The sequence below is a fragment of the Centropristis striata genome, chromosome 7 (assembly GCF_030273125.1).
Source record: "Centropristis striata isolate RG_2023a ecotype Rhode Island chromosome 7, C.striata_1.0, whole genome shotgun sequence".
NCBI classification, from domain to species: domain Eukaryota; kingdom Metazoa; phylum Chordata; class Actinopteri; order Perciformes; family Serranidae; genus Centropristis; species Centropristis striata.
Window position 1 is genome coordinate 26,375,336 of NC_081523.1, and position 19,965 is coordinate 26,395,300.

At 38.9% G+C, this 19,965-nt stretch overlaps 1 protein-coding gene across 1 annotated transcript; it reads left to right on the forward strand.

Annotated features, from left to right (window-relative positions):
* Positions 1-5,033: 5,033 nt before the first annotated feature.
* Positions 5,034-19,898, forward strand: adamts13 (ADAM metallopeptidase with thrombospondin type 1 motif, 13). Its single transcript, XM_059337417.1, has 29 exons — positions 5,034-5,212; positions 5,503-5,557; positions 5,701-5,834; positions 7,087-7,170; positions 7,404-7,528; positions 7,626-7,772; positions 8,735-8,869; positions 9,111-9,261; positions 9,892-9,996; positions 10,116-10,267; positions 10,422-10,485; positions 11,928-12,054; positions 12,147-12,295; positions 12,383-12,503; positions 13,061-13,141; positions 13,228-13,409; positions 13,584-13,746; positions 14,415-14,544; positions 14,639-14,818; positions 15,297-15,495; positions 15,573-15,675; positions 15,760-15,889; positions 16,017-16,193; positions 16,275-16,479; positions 17,370-17,622; positions 17,862-18,005; positions 18,088-18,267; positions 19,454-19,629; positions 19,743-19,898. The coding sequence occupies exons 1-29, from the start codon at positions 5,135-5,137 to the stop codon at positions 19,896-19,898; spliced, it is 4,086 nt and encodes a 1,361-aa protein (XP_059193400.1). The 5' UTR covers positions 5,034-5,134.
* Positions 19,899-19,965: the final 67 nt, after the last annotated feature.

Consider the following 19,965-nt stretch of genomic DNA (forward strand, 5'->3'; position numbering starts at 1 on the left):
TTCTGTGACCTCTATTTTCTTATTGTTTTCATAGATCGTAACTGTCTTTTGCTAACAAACCATGAAAATAATCCAGAAAAACATCTGGATGATTCATATTATTTTGAAAACTGTACCGCTTGCAGGGCTAGGACCACTAGCTAACTGTCACTTTCTGCCACCAGTTAGGCTCTGCCCACAAAATACGTCATCATTGTTGGTAAACACTGAATTGGTCTATAGTCAAAAATTACAACTTAAGTCTTTTCCTAACAACCTTTTCTTGAACTCAATGGAAAACATCATGAGGCTCCAAAAAGATGTGGAGAAGCTGGACTACTAAAAGCCCACCTTGGATACTTGGCCCAGTGTGTCCTGGCTGACAACTTCATTACCAAGATAAGAATTTAAATGAAAAAGGGAATATAAGATACCAGTCACAAAGGTATAATGAAATGGTAGCCACATTGAGAATGGTTGCTCTCAGCTATTATCACGGCTGCCACTTCATGGTCATTTAACCCCTGGAAGCAAAAAAGCCCATTAAACCACAGCCTGTTAAATGCCCAGATCCTTTTAACTCAGCCAACAAGGTGTTAACAGAGAAATATTTGAAGTTTACACAACCCTGATGACATCATTCTCTCCACATGATGACATCATAGGGGTAATTTTCTCAGTTTTTAAAAAGCTCCCTTGAGAGCTACCAAGACACGCTATGACTGTTTTCACAGCACGAGCAGTACTCTATGTTACAATTAGACTGATGTGTAAGACTTAAGAGCTTTACATAAAATAAGTTATTTTAAAGGTTGCTCTAATAGTTATTTTGGTAGCCATTGTATAATAAAGTCCAGCAAGCCAGGTATCTTGCAAGTCTTAGACTAGAAGGCAAATCTTAAAGCTTGAGTGGGATGTCAAATTGAGGGAGTATACCAGGAAAATTCAGGTTGAGTTTATCTAAACATAGCCTACTATAATTACTGATTTGCAGAACATGGGGCCAGCTGAGGAACACTACAGTATGGCAATGAGGAAAAATGATTTCAGATATACAACTATGTTTGCTAAGGGAGAAGGAAAGAAAATCAGATTGGTTTGAAGCAAAAGATGAATTTTCTGCAGGCTTCACAAGTATTGATTGCTTATTAGACTGCATGAAGGATACAAGGACAAGTCGTTTTTCCCACAAGGCTCAATTTATCACATGGTATTACTCATGCTTGTTACTCATGTTGCTTGTGCGTGAGTCCGAACTTTGCTATCAGACATTGTCACGTGCAGCTTATTAATATTCTGGTCCCATCAGCTGCATGCCAACAGATGTTAAGTTATACCATTTGTCCATTAACAACTGCTACACTATCATTCTGCAGCCCAATAGGAGCTATCTGCCCATTCATGGGAGGGTTGGATCTAAATGTGGGCTGTGTGGCTTGGCCATCTTAGTATTCAGTCAGTACCCTTCCCTGCAGTCCCTTATTGCAGTCAACTGCAGTTACAGTAGTCTCATAGGAATAGAGGGAACAAGGCTGAGCACAGGAGAAACAGGCGAGTGCAAAATGGGGTAAATTAATGGAGGGTTTAATGTTTTTATGCTTTCGACCTGAGAGCAGCCGTGATTCCTTTTAGGGATAATTTATCTTTAACTCCAGTGGGTAAACTAAATGGAACTCAGATTACTTTTATTGCACAGTTTACAACAAAATACTTAGACCAATATAGATCTTAAGTCCATAAATTCTGACTATATTTGTGTCATCAAACACATGAACTGGAGGAGGTGTTTTAAAGGAAATGTCATAAGTTTTTGCTCACAGCTTTATCACTGATAGATTGCAATAGATTTTAGTTTCAAGAGACCAAAAGATCCTCATTTAAACTCATCAAAGTTCCTTATCCTCATTTCCTTTTCCTTAATAGTCATATATATTATTAAGTTTGGATTTCCATTGCAGAGCCTAAAAAAACGCCTGTCGCTTCTCCTTTACCCTCCTATCATTCCAATGCACATTAAAGCACTTCACCTTAAAAAAAATAAAAAAAATGTAATGACTTGCAGATAGTTGTCCATTTATCAGAAAGCACACACCATGATCATTAAATCATCATCAGCACAGGGGCATCATTAAGTGCCCCTGCAGCGTCTTTGCATCACCATGATATGCTGACATGTGTTAACACAGCTGGGAGACTACTGGGAGGAAACCACTGCCTGGAAAATATCTGGATATTTTGTATTGCCACAGAATTTTTAGCACCCTCAGTATTGCATTACAGGCTGGAAAGTCATCATCTCCGGGCTGACAATATACCATCAACACAATATTTGTCTTAATTAGCAACAGAAACACAAGAAGGTAGTAAAACCTCCATCAGCAGGAGGAAATATTCGTGAGTTTTCCTATATGACAACTTGAAGACAGAGTTGTGCATATATAAATAAAGCTCATAACGATTGAGAGAAACATCCATATATTTCAAAAGCGGATGTTGTGACCATTTGGTGGTGATATTTTTATGTATGGCTCTAACTTTGATTCAACATCTGATCCATCACTCTGGCAGTTTTATAAATAGTCACATACCGAACAGAAATGCAGCTTCAATGAGTCAGACATAAAAGGCATGCTAGATTTAACCAACAGAGATCTTTTTTTTTTCATTTAAAAGAAAAAGCAAGAGATTTGATCAATTTCATTATTCAGTCCATCACTTTATTAGAAAGCAAGATTTCCAGCTGGGAGAAAAAACTACTGCAGCTACTGAAATAACATCCTCAATCATTTTTTTAACCAAAACAAATACACCTACATAGACTGTCCAAATAAAAAAAGAGTTTGTGTGATGGGAAGGTGAACATTTATAGTTTTTGCCCACATTAATCTTTTACAACAGTGTGACAGATGGAGGGAATGACAAAGGGCAGCAGATGAACTAGAATCCTTTTATGTACAAGCCGGAGCCACTCTACATAAATGCATGTCCAAATGAAACACTGAGAGGTCGGGCTGCACAATACAAAATCTAGCTCGCCAAAAGACAATAACAAGCAACATTTGGAGCAAAATAATTTGAGATTTTAATAATTTGCATCAGAAAAATGGCAAAAAATCTGTCCGTTTCAAAGAGAGATCATCAGTTTTCTATGATTAACTTCACTCCATGAGCAACTTCCTCCTTCTTCACTAACTGCAACTAAACAACATTTTCCCGAGGCGTCATCTGTTGTACCCACTTGAGTATCCCATATGGCTAGATATATATAATTTAGAATCATAAATATACAATCACTACCCTCCTCTGAACAGACATGGGTATGAGGATCCAACAACACTTATCACAGTCTGTTGTGCTCAGTAAATCCAGCAGGGCATTGAGGTTTTATTGGAGCAGCAATGTTGGTGTAATGCCTGTGACACCCAGCTGTTAATTCAGACTGACAACAGGCAGATATCTGGCAGACTAATGGCAGATGGAGCCTGAATCCTAGCTTTATGGAGATAAACTACACCCCCTCAGGAAGGAATGGGATGGAGAGGAGAAGCGAAAGAGGACAAACACTTTTTGCAATATGGTGAAAACAACATTGTAGAGTTTATCTGAAAAGGTGGAATACATCCTGGTTATTTCTGGACATTTTTAAAAATCATTATTATGGCAGGAGGAAGATGTTGCCCATTAAGCGAGCTCCATCAGAAGTAGGACACTCTGTAGGGCCCAGTTTTGCTGTAATTGTATCATCAAAAGAAAAGAAAGTAGTCAAGCATAATGATATCTTTAAATGTAATTCCCTGCTGCCAAATTATTTTTTTAAAACCTCTACTAATAGTGTAATCTAGAGAGAAACATCTCCCATCTGGCCCAGTTTAAGTAGTACAGGAAAATAATTATAGCCCTGACCAAGAGGATAAAGCTTGTCAGTTTTACTGTTGTTGTTTTATTGTTTCCACTGTGAATCTTCTTCCTTCCTTCCAATTGCAATTTAGCATTAGATAAGGTTTTATGTCTGCTATGGACATAAGGGATGTTACTTTGTTACACTCTTGTGGAGGAGTGTGTGTGTGTGTGTGTGTGTGTGTGTGTGTGTGTGTGTGTGTGTGTGTGTCTGTGTGTCTGTGTGTGTGTATGTGCTTATGTTCAGTCCAACCACAGGATCATGCCTGCCCTCTAATGGCTAAAACAGGAAACAACACACAAAGTGGTTCATGATAATTGGAATTAATTCAGCAGTGATTGCAGCTGTGAAAGGCCTCTGTATAAATGCGGGTTGGATTTTGGTGACTAAATAAAAAGTGCAGCTGCCATTCCTGATTTCTCTCCTCATCAAAATGTTTCAAATACAGAAAGTTTGAAGGGATTGTAATAGTTTTCATCATGTGTGGATTATAAGGCAATGGATCCCTAGACTAAGACACGCAAAAGGCCCCACAACCTCTTTCTCTTTGTAGTAGTTATGCAACCTTTTGTGATTTTGTGTCTCTTTAAGGTAATTTTGTGTGTTTGGGGTGTTTTGTAACTCTTTGTAGCCACGTGTCTCTTTTTGGTTGTTTTGTGTTTCTGTATAGGAATTTGTTTCTGTCTGTGGTCATTTTGTGTCTTTTTTGCTCATTTTGTGTCTTTTTTGTTGTTTTTTGTCTCTTTACAGTAATTTATGTCTGTTTGAGTTCATTTTGGTCTTTTTTGTATCTCATTGTAGCCACCTTTCTTTTTGTGGGTTTTTAGTCTCTTTGTAGTAATTTATTTATTTAGTTTATGGTTGTTTTGTGTCTTTTTTTTGTCAATTCTGGCTTTTTATGGTTGTTTTTGTTTAATTTTTTGGTCATTTTGTGGCTCTTCTTGAGATACATTTGCGTGTATTCAGTAACCTATCCATGGTTTTCATTTTTCACGTGACGAAATGCAAGCAATAACACAAATTCCTCATTGTCCAACCAAATAAAAGAAACCCCAGGCAATGAGGGCTGTCCTCTGGGTCCCAAAGTTAGAAAAAAATAGCAAATGACGTGTGTCACTCATCAACTTTGTCCCTACTGTTTACATAAACACATGTTACTCATAGCCTCTTGGCTGGGCTCTGTCCTGCTGAAGAGGAGGATCACATATTGTCCTGGTGTTAAAGCAGAGCAGGTAGACGCACAGGAAGAGGGGAAACATGTTTTTTACGACTTTACTCTGTCTGCTGTTACTGCGGCCTGGCTTCGCCGCTCTAATGACTTCTCCATTGGACGAGGTAGGTGGAAAGCTGCGGGTGAACAGGAGCACTGCGGTTAGTGATTCCTCTGCTCAGGACTTCTGCAAAGTACATTGAACTTTTCAACTTTAAACTGTTTATCATCCAGTGAAAACCCACAACTTGCAGAGAGCCATAACTATGTTTTACTGGATTTACATGGCAGTCACTGAAAACAACAAAATTTCTAAAATAGTTTGGTTCTTTTATTATTTATTTGGGCCTCAAATCTAAATTTTAAAGCTGCTGCAAGGACCTAAAAATGGTTTCCTGTTTGTTTTCTCTTTAAGATTTCTCATCACTCCTCAAGTCAAAGAGGTGTAGTTTCTTCTCCTGCTGCCTCAGGTATGTCTCTTTATGGCTCAGTTGAAGATAATGCAGTGACAACTATCTTCTTTTTGTGATTGTGTAATGAAGTGTGACATGCACAGTAAAACCCTATCTTACAGTACCAGGTATGATACACATAGTCTTCTCCTCATTTACAGTAAATGGGCGGCTACGTCGGTCAGCACTAATGCCTGATATCACACATCTGGAACTACTGGTGGTCGTGGGGCCTGATGTCCAGCAGGTCCACAAGCAGGACACAGAACGATACATCCTCACCAATCTCAACATTGTAAGTCTGAACACAGCAGCCTCTGATCTGTTGATTTACATGTGTCAAAACAAATCTATGGGAATATGTACTGAAACCAGGGATGTAAAGATATCAGAATGTTTTACTCAAGTACAGGTTCAATTACTTGACGAGGTTAAAACCTAGTATATGCTGACTGCGTTTGGTCAATGTGATTTTGTGATGTGGGCAATGTGTTACAGTAATTGTTTATGATAGTGTCTATTTTGTGAATTTTTTGGGATATTAATAGTTAGTATGCTTTTGTCCCAATAATACAAACAAGTAATAATACGCTTAATGATATAATAAACCTTAGAGGAACAATAGTACTTTTGCACCACCAACGTGTGGTCAGTCAGTCAGTCACATACATACCTGTGTGTAAGGCTGCATATTGATAAAAGTCAAAACTAGGTCAGCTATGAAAAAAATTTATATAATGATAGACCTTTTAAATTAAAGAACATCTTAAATGAACTGTATCAAAAGATCAGTGTGTGTGATTTAGCGACACCTAGCGGTGAGGTGGCAAATTGCAACCAACAAAATTGTCCTCCCTTTCCAAGCATGTAGAAGAGCCTACAGTGGTCTTTTTTTTTTTTACTACACTGTAAAACTCCAAAATGCTTCTCTAGAACCGGGGTTTGGGTTACAGGAACTGTATTGCACTGCAATATGCTGGACAATGTGAGAGAGGAATAAAAGAAGAGCTATGGATGCTGCGATGGGTGCAATCAGCATTATTAGGCAACAAATGTACAATAAATGAAATGCCACTGCTTATGTAAATAATAGCGGAAGAAAATGCTGCCAAAGCAGACATCACAGAGATGTTTAAACAATGCAAACTCCTCAGCGGCCAATGAACATATGTTTTCCAGCCTGTCACCTGAATGCAGTGTCACTTTTCTAGGGCTTTTCCATATGATTTTTCTATTCACTACAGATGTGACTTGAAATGCAGCAGTTCAACACTTAAGATTTTTTTTTAAAAAGATACACAAAAAGCTACTTTGTTAGAGCAACAGGAGTCAATATAATTTGTTAATTATACCCCTGAGTAGAACAAAGATAAATCAACACAACTAACAACACTGATAGGGCTGAATAAAGTACAAAAGAAGAGAGAAAACTCAATTCAGATACGTTGACATAAAAAGACAAAGAGTGCACTGTAATGCTATAGTCCCATTACATCCTTAACATGCGGAAATATTTCCATCTGACTTATATTCTAATTTCCACCCAGGCCTCCGAGCTGTTGAGAGACATGGCCCTGGGCGCCAACATGAGGGTGCACCTGGTCCGTATGATCATCCTGTCAGAGCCAGAGGTAAATGTCTCCCTGTCGTAAGTTCAATGTAGAGTCAAGTCTATAAATGAGCAGATTTTAGAACCAGTAGTACAGTAGTCTGAGTCCTAAAGCTCTTGTGATTTAACATTCAGGTACTAAGCTAATGCTGTTATCCACAGTGACTTTGAATTTCTGAAATAACCTTACATTCCATTTCTTTGTGTTTTATTATCAGTGCCTTATTTTTTTTTTTACTGTGTTCACTCCTCTAGCCAGAGATCCAAATGTCTCCCAATATCACCTCCTCTCTCAGAAGTGTGTGTGACTGGGGCAGAAGGATAAACCCCTTAAATGACACAGACCCACTGCACGCTGATCTTCTGTTATACATTACAAGGTGTGTTACATATAGCTGCCTGTATTATAAGTATGTATTCTTAATATGTTATGATTGAACAAACTATGTTTTTCTTTATATTTACCATCACACACAGGTATGACCTGGTGCTGCCTGATGGGAACAAGCAGGTCAGGGGTGTAGCGCAGCTGGGCGGGGCTTGCTCCAGTGACTGGAGCTGTGTGATCACAGAGGACACAGGCTTTGACCTGGGCATCACCATCACTCATGAAATTGGCCACAGGTAACAGTTTATTTCACAGTTGTATGATTATTGAATACTTTCCAATAAGCTTTCTAGATAAAAGTTATTGAATTTTGCACTATTCATAGGAAACTTAGAGACAGTGCTCAGTTGGTACCCCTTCAGTAAATTAATTTAAATTAATTGTTACCCTAACTTGGACAGTCAGGAAGAATAATGTGGGTAATTAAGTGTTCAATGATAAATAAATGATTAATGGATATTTACTTGTGTTTAAATAGAGCATTTCCTTTAAAAACATTCTGGTTTTCCTCATAATAAATACAAACTCATATAGTGGTTTCCAGAAAAGTTATTCTAAATTATTTGGGTTTTACAGACCTTCAAACAATATTTATTTAATTGTGCTATTTGTTAAAAAGAATTCAGTAAATCACTATAAGCATAATGCATTCTCTTGGGGGAAAAAAAATGCTGTCTCCGTTTTTATGAATTAATGAGTTAGTTATTTCAAAATTCCGAGAAGTTTTTCTTCTTAAAATATATTTGCCTATTTTTTTTGTTGTTTTTTTTAAATTAATGAGATAATTATCTTGGAATTGTGAGAAAAGTTTTCATGGAAGAAAAATTCTTGTTTGTCTGAATTAGTGAGGTAATTATGTAATTAATTCAGAAAAACAAGAACAGATTTTTTATGTGTCAAAATTCTGCTGTTCTTTCTTGATTAATGGGATAATTACCTCATTATTTCAGAGAACTAATGAGATAATTCAAGTGAATGCATTACGCCTCATTAACAGTACACGACCCTGACTGTCAGTTTTATTGAAGAGAGTAGATTCTGGAGCTTGCATGCATTCACTGCAAAAGGGATGAAAACTTTGAAATATTACAACCAACTTTTAACATAGTCGTTAACATTGCATCTCAATAGATAGATTTAAATATGTGTACATTAAAGTAAATTCAACATATTTTATATTTAATTAACTTTCACCCAGTTTTGGCATAAACCATGACGGAGTTGGAAACACCTGCAGCAGGAGTGGGTTCATGATGGCCTCTGACGGAGGCTACAACAGTGTGGATCTGACCTGGTCTCCCTGCAGCAGACAGCAGCTGCTCACATTCTTCAGGTGGGCCAACCTGCTCAGAGCAGCTGTGCATGAAAATGCCTCTAATTCATCATGCAGATCTGGCACTGTTGAAAGGGATTTTCATCTATAAGTCATATCTTTTTCATATCTTTGATTTAAAATTCATGAAAACCTCATTACATCTAGTATAAAAAGTTTACACATGAAGTTTACACATGTGACACAAATCTGCAGTAGTCTGGACTTGATAATGAGATGCCACTTGTGTTGTTGTCCCCAGTGAAGGGAAAGCTGAATGTGTAAAGGACCTGCCTGCTCTGGGAGGCTCCCTACAAGACTGGAAGCCTGGTCTATATTATGGAGTGGATGACCAGTGCCGTATAGCTTTTGGTAGCACTGCAAGAGCCTGCTCTTTCACCAACCCTGACCTGGTAAGTAGCATGTAATAGCAGTTTATAGCACCAGGTGGCATTCAACTTCAGAAATATTCCACACTTTTAGTCATTTTTGCAGTTCAGGGTTGCTGCGGGGTTTTAAAAGGTAGTAAATTAAATTAGCTAAAAACAAGGCTGTTAAAAAGTATTAAGAAAGTAATAAACGTCATCCAACGATGTATTACATTTTCGAACCATCTGCCGCTAAGTGCCAGGAGCACAACTTTTTTAAACCTTTGTCATTTTGTACCCCTTCATTGAGAAAGAATGATAGAGTGTAGCGGTGGAGAAGTGGTGTGTGCTCTCCCTACACATAACAATAAAAAACATTTTGTCATGGTTTAGGGCAAATAATTGTGTCTAGGTCAGTGTTGCTATAAAAGCAAAAAGTATCAAGCAACTGTTATATTGGTACTTTATTTGACTTGAAGTAAAAATAAATAAATACAGTAATCAGTTACAGATTTATAATAAGTCACCTCCAACACTGTAGTTAAAACGTTTGCTGCTAAAGTTGCAGACCAATGTCGTGTTGGTATTCAAAAATATTGTGAAGGTATTAAAGGTATTAAATTCAACTTTAGTTTTTCTGTATATACCCTGAATATTCTTCTTATTTCCCATCAGCCAGCTTGTCGTGTCCTATCCTGTCACATTAACCCTGATGATAACAGCTCCTGCAAACGTCTCCTGGTCCCGCTGCTGGACGGGACAGAGTGTGCACCTAATCAGGTACTGCTGTGTCATCAGTGAGTCATTTCGGTGCAATATTCTCCCATTGAATGATTCTGTGTATTCACCAAAAATAGGCCCACACATGTTTGTTCATGAAGTGCATTCCTGTCTTCCAGTGGTGTCTGAAGGGGCGTTGTGTGTCTTCAGATGAGCTCAGCTCCTCTGTGGTGGTGCATGGCTCATGGTCCAACTGGTCTGAGTTCTCCCCCTGCTCACGGACATGTGGTGGGGGAGTTACTCACCGCACCCGGAAATGCAATAACCCAAGGTAACAAATGTGATGCGAGCATGAGTAACAGGCAGTGCTGGAGATCCTGTGACTGTACTTTGTGTGATAAGGCTGTTTCAAAGTGTGGAGTTTATGGATGACTTGATGAAAGCATTACCTCAGCATTTTGTCATTTTGTCTTGTCATTTTTCAGACCTGCTTTTGGAGGGAATGATTGTGAGGGACCGGATATTGAGGCTGAACTTTGCCACCAGCAGGTAAATTCTTACTGTTTACACTGGGTCTCCATACAGTACAGTAGGTCAATACTGTTTACTCAGTGGATCATTGTACAATCCTCCCACTTTTTAACCCTCTGAGACCAAGTAGCATGCCAGCAATCCTAGCCTACATTATTGTAATTAAGAGGATTGAACTACCAATGAAGATACTGGTATCATATAAAACTAGTACACCTAAGGGATCCATTGGCACCAACCATGTAAGGATAACTTGTTGTGAAGAGGATTAGGCTAAATTTTAGTCATTTTTAAAGGGATCCTTTAACTTCTTACCTAAATATATTTGAATGAAAATTGATTGTATTGGTAGCCATGAGTCACCCCTTTACAGACATGCCCATTTTATACTAATCCCACGCAAAAAGTATACTGGGATCCCTAAAGTGTCTTGGAATTGCATAATTTAGGTACGACTAGAACCCTGAGACCTCTGACACACCTCTTGTGGATTTAATAAGCTCAATTTTATTCATGTGTGATGATGTTCGTCCCAATGGTACCCCTTTTCATTGTAGAGAGAGCATTTTTGAAACTTGACATCACTGTTTAAAATATATGTATATAGAGATATGTATAAAACCTGGAGCATTCAGAGGATATATGGCTTTCCTAGGTATATTTACAATATGGAGGTTTCTCAGCAGTTTCCAGAATAAAATGCTCACCCTCCAATTGGCAAAAGATAAAAGTCTTGCAGAAATCTCCAAAATGGCAAAAGGTTTTGATATGAAATCAGCATACATTTTTCTGTGGTGTTCCTCAAGGTCATGCGGTCAAAAATGTGTAGATTCAGGACCAACTCTGTATGACAAATTGTATCAACCTAAAAATGGCTTTAACAACTTATGAGACATAATTGAGCATGGTAAATGACGATCATATACTCATATAATTATGTCCTCAGCCCTGATATACTTTTAACTTCAACTTTTGAATAGATGCCTCACTAAAACACATTTTTATTACTGATTTATGACAAGAAAACTTAACACAGAGCTAAGGTCAAATGAATCTTCAGGTTCCCAGCTTTCACATGAAATACACCACTTCTTTGTGACATCTACTGTTGACCTGCTATCTCCCCCTAAACATCCACTCTCCTCATCTAAAAAAGACAAAAATGGGTCTAACAGAAGGCATAAAGATCCTCTATCATCAGTTCCTAGCCTGTGCTCCCATAAGTAGCCGCCAAATGCAAGAGTACTGATGGAAGTACTTAGTGAATTAGAGGCAAAGAAGTAATTTAACAGTGAGACAATGAGCTTAGGGCAAAGTGAGCTATCCTCAAAATCAATCTTTGAAGAAGAGAACGATTTTGCTCTGAATGCCTATGAGGGTATGGGGGATAAAGGTGCAAACAGAAACCACCATCAGGCCATAAAAGTTAGAAAAGAACCCTGATGTTGTTGTTGTTGCAGCCCTGTGAGGGCACCCAGCTGGATTTCATGGCAGAGCAGTGTTCCCAGACAGACCTCCACCCCCTCTACCTGCTACCAAACACCGCCTCCTTCTACACCTGGATCCCTGCTATAGGCTTTGCACGAGGTGGGCTTAGAGACATTTTTTCCATATATATAAAAGGACAAAACCTTTATTTCTAACACTATTTTTGTGTGGGCTCTTCTCATTGTAACCAGGGGATGAGCAGTGCAGATACATGTGCCAGTCAGAAGGAGAGAACTTCATAGTGAGTCGTGGCTCTCAGTTTGTGGACGGGACTCGCTGTGAGTCAGACAGCCCGCTCCACTTCGGCGCCACAGCAGCTTGTTTACGAGGGAGATGCCAGGTAAAGATGACTCAGCAGATGACACAGCAGAACTCATTCAACACTTTTCACAGTTTTTCAACTTTTTAAATGTTTAACTGTTTACAGGTGTTTGGCTGTGATGGTGTGCTGCACTCAAAGAAAGTGAGGGATGTGTGCGGGGTGTGTGGTGGCAATGGATCATCCTGCAGTTTGACATCTGACTCCTACACTGGTGGTCAGGCCAAAGGTAGCATTACTTATCGATTACTCATTTAAATAAGACAGTTAAAGAGACAATTAACTGACTCCTGCAAAAAATAACAAATAGATGAATTAATAATGATAGTTCAAACCCTAATTCCTGCTTAAAGAAAACAATTTTTAATTTCATAAATTTCATTAAAAAAATAATTTAAGTCACCTGTAAGTAAACATGAATGGTTTTAATCCTATATAGAAATGGGGCACTGGTTCACTTCCGCCTCTTGTGGCCAAAATAAATATTACAACAACAGACAATGTTCTCACAGACAAAAAGTCACTTTTTAAAAAATCTGGCAATACTTTTTTCCTTTCTGTTTCACAAATTAATTTTAAAGAAATTACAAAGATTGAAAAGAGATGAAAAGAGAGAAAGGATGGAAAAACGTATTTATTTATTTATTATTTTTTTAGATGTTTAACAAGTTACAAACATTCAAAAGATGGATCACCAGTTTTAGTTTTCCTCACCTGCTTCTTAGGTCTTCCATAAAATTCCTGTGTTATCTTCCATGAGTTATGATTAGATTCTTTCTGTTTCAGAGTATACCACCTTCCTCTCTCTGCCAGTGAATGCCACTCAGGTTCACATTATCAACAGGGCACCTCTCTTCACTCACATGGGTGAGCGTCGTCACTTTACAAGACATACATATATTTACATCAGTGTTTACAGAAACTAAAATGAAAAGTTGTTTCTGTGCCTGCAGCTGTAATGGTTGGGGATCAGTATATTGTGTCTGGGATAGGCAGCATGGCACTGAATATGATCCACCCCTCCCCACTGGATGATAACCACCTGGAGTACCGCCTCCACCTGACCCCTGACCTTTTGCCTGAAATGGAGGAACTGCTGCTGTCAGGACCGCTGTCAGAAGAGATAAACATACAGGTCAGTAAAGATAAACTAAAAAAAAAAAAAACTTTCTTGTTGAAAACTCAAAAATTGTAAATGTGTACACACATTAAACCTTTATACAATGTTAAGAAAGACAGATCAGTGGAAATAAAATTTAAAAAACTTGTGTGCAACATCTGACTTTTATAATTATTTTTCTCTTTGCAGGTCTACCGCAAATATGGCAAAGAATATGGAGAGAAAACAAATCCAAACATAAGCTACCAGTTCTATGTACCTACCAGAAACAGTGAGAGTGAGTTGACAGACATCGCACCAAAAGGCAAATGGGCTGTCTTCACAACACCCTGCTCCGTCTCCTGTGGATCAGGTAAGTAACTGTGAATCACGAGTCTATTAAAAAGCACCAAAAGCCAGCATATTACAATATATTTGATGGAAGATGTCATTATGGATTCACAGACTGATTGCATATTAAAGTCCTAGCTCTCTTGTTTTAGGAGACACTAGGTTTTACAAATGAGATGAGGCATTTGTATGATAATGTGCAGCAAAAATTGACCTTTTTGAGCGAGCATTTATCCCATACTTACGATGTCTGTCTATTACAAAGACACTGCAGTGTTGAATATGCCAAATTAATTTAGTCATTGTTCTGATTGCAGAGGTTTTCAGTTGCAAATACCACCAAATGTCTTCTGGACTGATAAACTGTCTGATCGCATATAGTACAAAAAACCCAATAATATAATATATTCAGTATATATATCTTTTTTTTTTCCTTTATTTGCCTTGCCTATACATGTTCTACCAATGTGAATCTCATTATTTGCAACTTGAAACCTTCATCTGTAGCTTTAAGAATATTGCAATTAAGACTTGTAAAATTCCCCCTCTGCCATAAATGTATATACACTAATATAGCCCTGAAATAGGATGTAGCATATTTTGTTAAAGAAATAGAAAATAAAAAAACAGGGCCCCAAAACTCAGGAGAAATCATACAGAGTTTAATAAAAGTATTTTTTCTTTTTACAGGTATTCAGAAGCATGTGAATGTCTGTGTAGATGAAACTACCAACAAACATTTGGAGGAACACAACTGTGAAACACCCCTTCCCCCCGTACCACTCCACACAACCTGTCAGCTCTCACCCTGTCCCCCCAGGTGAGATTCACTCTCAACTCTGCTCCTTTGTTCCTTTGGACTGACATACAGCTCAGCACAAATAGCTCTACATTAATAATTTACTATTTTACAGGTGGGATGCAGGCATGTTTGGGCCTTGCAGTGCTTCCTGTGCTGGAGGAGAGAGAGTGCGTCCTGTAAGATGTGTTCAGAAACATGGAGTCGATGTGGTGGAGGTTCCAGATTCTGAATGCTCACCTGATACAGCTCCAATTACTGTTGAAAAATGTAACCTGCAACACTGTCCTGCCAGGTATGAAGTCTACACTGTACTGTTGATCCTTAGGTGGATGGATGGATGGATTACTGAATGGGCCTACCTGGCACAGGGGCCAAGAGGCCCCCTGGCCTTCACCTGCAAAATGTCATTCAAAGAGACACGTACCAGCCATAAAGAGACTCAAAATGACAACAAAGAAACATAAAATGGGTACCGAGAGACACAAAATGACTACAACTAGACACAAAACAACTATAAAGAGGCTTAAAATGACTGCAAAGAAACCAAATCAACGAAAAACTTCAGAGAGACCAAAATAAACACAAAAGAGACTCAAAATGATAATAAAATGACAAAAACAACCACAAAGAGAGACAAACCAACAACAAAAAGAGACTTAGCAACTATAAAGTCAAGGTGGTGGGGCCTTGTGCATGTCTGTGCCCAGGGGCCCATTGTCTCATAGTCTTGTCTCTACCATACCTATTTATCACATACTGTATGTTTACAGATGGCGTGTGTCAGAACCAGGGGAGTGCTCAGCAGTGTGCGGGCCAGGAGAAGCCAAACGAGTTGTAACATGTGTCCGGCCAGACGATGGCCGGGATGTTGAAGTGGATCAAAGCTTTTGTTCATTGCAGCTCAAACCACTTGATTCTTTGCCCTGTGTCGTAGATGTGTGTCCCATTGGGTGGGAATCTAAGGGAGAGGTAGAGTAAAAAATTACTAAAATCTCACTCTCATTTCAAGATGTGAAGTGTTTCTAAACACTGTCTTTCTTGAGCAGGAACATCCCATTCTGAAGTCAGGCGTGTTGCCACGCTCGAGACAGACTCCTGTGTATGTCTGGAGTCCTGTTATCAGCCAGTGCTCAAAGACCTGTGGTAATGGTAAGTGAAAAAACATACTCACCATCACTCAGAAACAGCATGCCCTAATTATATAAGGTCAACCAAAGCCTGATGCTTATGTAGGGACCCTGCAGGTGTGGTTCTCCTGTGTGGACCACCAGACCAGACTGAGGGTGACTGACGTCCACTGTGATGCTTCTACCAAACCTCCACCTCAGTCTGAGAGCTGCAACACATCTCCCTGCCCCCCTATGTGAGACACCATATTTGAAATGTATAGTATAATGCAGTAAATCCATTTTTGTCTACTTTTTAGAGAAAGAATGCACAATCTTTCAAATAAGCTGCAATAACAGTGCAATTCATTTTGTAACGACCAGGTGGCGGTCTAAGCAAGGAGTCTGCAGTGTAACGTGTGGAGGAGGGGTGGCCAACAGGGTGCTGTACTGTGCCGGAGAAACAGAAGGGGAGGAGGTGGTGGTGGAGGATTCAGAGTGCAGTGACTTTCCCAAACCCACAGCAGTGGTTTCATGTAACGCCCACAGCTGCCCAGCAAGGTGAAACACACACTAACACACACGTTTGAAATACATTTCTGTAAAGGTAAAATGATTTAAATACTACTGTCATTCATCTAGGTGGAAGGTATACAGCACATCGCCCTGCTCAGCATCCTGTGATTTGGGTGTAGCTCAGAGGACTGTGTCTTGTGTCCAGTTCGTCCATGGCAAGGAGAGCGTGGTTCCGGAGCAAAACTGCCATGCAGCTGTCAAAGCAGCCACCACAGTGCCCTGCCTGGTGCAGGTCTGCACCTTTAGATGGGAGGTGAAACCATGGAGCCAGGTACATTTCACAGAAGACTCAGATTAGATTAGATCTGATTTAAGATGAAACAATCAGTTGATTAATCATCATATTGATTGATCTATTAATCATTTAAATAGTTTTTAAAGCAGAAATGTAAACCATTTTCATGTTCCTGCCTCTCAAATGTGAGGTTTCAGTATAAATTGAAAATCTCTGACTTTTTGGACCCAGACAAACAAAACGTGAAGATCTCACCTTGGGCTCTGGGAAATCTGTGAATCCTTTTCACCCCATTATATTTAGACATTTTATACAGAAAATAATTGATTGAGGTATTGAGAAAATGATCGCCAGATTAATCAACATTGAAGATAAGTTGTAGCCCTAGATAAGAAGAATAATTAATAATACTAGATAAGAACAAAGTCAAATGAGTTGGAAATGTAACTTTCTCATTATTCTAATTATGTGGCTTATTACTGTCTATAACACTGAATCAACATCTTGTTTTAAAGGGCCAGGCAAGACTTTTTCAAATCAGTTGCTTAAATTATTTTCATATTGTATGGAAACAGCCAATAACCTGTTGCAATTATCAGGAATTATAGAAAAAAATACATCTCTCATATGCATTAAAAAAATGTCCAGAAAGAAATAATAAATTGTACTTATTACTTATTAAATAGCTTAGTTTGCAAGCACAGTGGTGTGGCTCTTTAAGAGCATTTTCTTTCCTAGGTCTCAGAACTCCTTTTATCCTATTCCAGTGTAAAAAAATACACTGTGAACTGAGCTTGATTATGTACCAAGACACATTGCACCAATCCAGGTGGTTTGGTTGAAACAGTTACCTGAAGGGGCATCACTTATGTATGTATAACGTAATGACTGCAGAAAATCACAGCTGCGTTGTCTGGCTCCTCCAGTGTTCAGTACCCTGTGGATACGGGATCCAGTCCAGACCTGTGTCCTGTATGGGCCCCTCTAAGCCGGAGCCCCTCAGCCCTCTGTTCTGTATGCACATGCCTAAACCCATCACCATCCAGGGCTGCTACATGGGCGAATGTGGAGACGTGTTGCCTACCTCAGATGTCACAGCCACAGTTACACCACTGGACCAGCCTTCTCCAAGTTCAACAGAAGCAATCTCCACTACAGCAGCCCCAACACCTAAACCCAGTTAGTACACATAAGCTGCCCAATCAGGACTAAAAACCCTATTGTTTACTGCAGCGTACTCTTAACTTTAACACTTATCTGCTGTACTCTACTGCCCTTACTTTTTAACTTTACGTGTATGTAAAGCACTTTGAATTACCTTGTGTTGAATTGTGCTATACAAATAAACTTGCCTTGCCTTCTCAGTAAGAGCTGAAGGCAGCAGCAGGATTACCTTTACAGAATCTGTTTTTCACCAGGGGCATGTGGACAGCTACTCCTGGAAGAATCAGGCATGGTGGACCTGAATGACGTGAGTGGACGCTGCACAGTGTCCATAGGTCGACCCCTGGATGAGGTCATTCATATTAAAGTGGAATCTGGCTCCTTAAACTGCAGAAAAAGTAAGTTTTATTAAATACCTAAAAATGTGATGTGACTATTGCAACTAATGAAACATCTATTACTCTGCCTGTGTTTCTACAGAGGAGTTTGTTGCTTTTTTTGACCGTCTGGCATTTGTGAGGAAGTGCGAGCAGGTAGCGAGGAGTGAGCTGACCACCAGAACCAACGTCCTGCTGGTGCGTCAGAATCTGCTCACCCGAGGGAATGGTATCGTGTTCTCCTACAGCTCACAGAAAAACATGAAGAAGAGCCACCATCAGAGTAAGAGTGTTTGTGTGGTCAGCACATTCAGAGCAGAGATTTTTTTTTTCAATCGAAAAGGCTTAAATTTTCTGTATCTCAAAATATTGGATAAGGCTTCACTTGCTTTTTGGGATGGATGCAAGTATAAGTGCACTAAGCCTATTGCAACATAAAGGTTCATCTAGAGAGATGCATGCAATATTGTGAATACTTGCACAGTCTAATGCAATCCAATACAAAATCCTGCAATGAATACAGAGAAGCCAAAAAGGTTTAAATTATTCTTCCCTTGTTGTGACTGTCAGTGGGGTTGATTCTGCTACAATAGTTTATGCTATTGCGTTAAACTGTGTTGTACTGGCCTTTTTGTCCCCCCACCTCGCCAGTGATTTGAATGGGACATTTAGCACTTGAACTGCCTAAAAACTGTTAATTCAACACCTGAAACACCCAAATATATTAAGCATTTTAGTTTTGCAAATTTAACATTCATTGCCTGCCTGGATGGATGGGCCAGGTAGGTATCACTCAAAAGAGACACGTACCAACTACAAAAACTACTGACATAACCACAAAGAAAAATTAATCAACTGCAAGAGACACAAAAAGACTACAACAGACCAAATCAACTACTAATCGATTACAAAGAGACAAATGACCACAAAGAAACACAAATCAACTTCAAAGAGACACAGAATGACTACAAAGATACACAATGACAAGAAGGGGACAAACAACAACAGACTACAAAGTGACACAAAACAATTCTAAAAAGAGGCTAAACAACTATAGAAAAAATGATTAGACCACCTTTGTTTTCTTCAATTTCTTGTTCATTTTAGTACAACAAAAGGTACATTTGTTTGGACAAATATAATGATAACAATAACAATAGATCATAAGACTTTAATTTAAGAGCTGATATCGAGCCATTTTCCATAGTTTTCTTGGTTATGATTTTGGTTATTATCGATAAAACCATGGAAAATGTTCTTGTTATTATATTTGTCCAAACAAATGTACCTTTAGTTGTACCAGGCATTAAAACTAACAAGAAATTGAAGAAAACAAGGACAGTCAAATATTTTTTTCCATGACTGTATGTGGTGGTGGGGCCTTTTGCATGTCTGTAGCCACGGCCCACTGTTTCATAATCAGCCCATGATATTTTGTAAAGATGAAATGTATCATGTCTTTGCCCCAGACTGTGACATTCAGCTGTTTTCCCCAACTGGTGTCTTTGAGAATCCAACAACATCCAACACTAACCACACCTGTCGAGTCCTCATCAACGCCCCTCCCTCAGTGAAGATCAGGATCCAGGCGCTTCACATAGGATTAGTATTCAACTCCACCAACTCCCGGTCTACATACATCATGGTGCGGATAAGCTGTTTAACACATGCTGTTGTTCCAATATGCTTAATGCTTAAGAGGAAAAATGTGCGACTGTAATAACTATTTCATTACTTTGTCTTGTGTTTCTTGCTCAGATCCGGGACATGGATGTCTTAAAGACCAATGTGTTTAAAGGACAACAGCTGTTTCAGTGGCACTCCTCTGGAAATATGGCTGAGATTGAATTTCATGGAGACTATCTGCATTCACAAGGGACCTTCAGAGCTGAATATTCCTTTATGCATCTTTGATACAAAATATTTACTATTTTGAGGAAGTTGGAAATCAACGCTTAACATTTCTTTAGTTTAGTTGAAG

Excerpts from the sequence above, each read along its gene's own strand:
- adamts13 (XM_059337417.1), top strand. The coding sequence starts at position 5,135 with ATGTTTTTTACGACTTTACTCTGTCTGCTGTTACTGCGGCCTGGCTTC. Across the intron at positions 12,296-12,382 it reads GTTTACGAGGGAGATGCCAG|GTGTTTGGCTGTGATGGTGT; the intron begins GTAAAGATGACT and ends AACTGTTTACAG. Across the intron at positions 13,410-13,583 it reads CAGAAGAGATAAACATACAG|GTCTACCGCAAATATGGCAA; the intron begins GTCAGTAAAGAT and ends TTCTCTTTGCAG.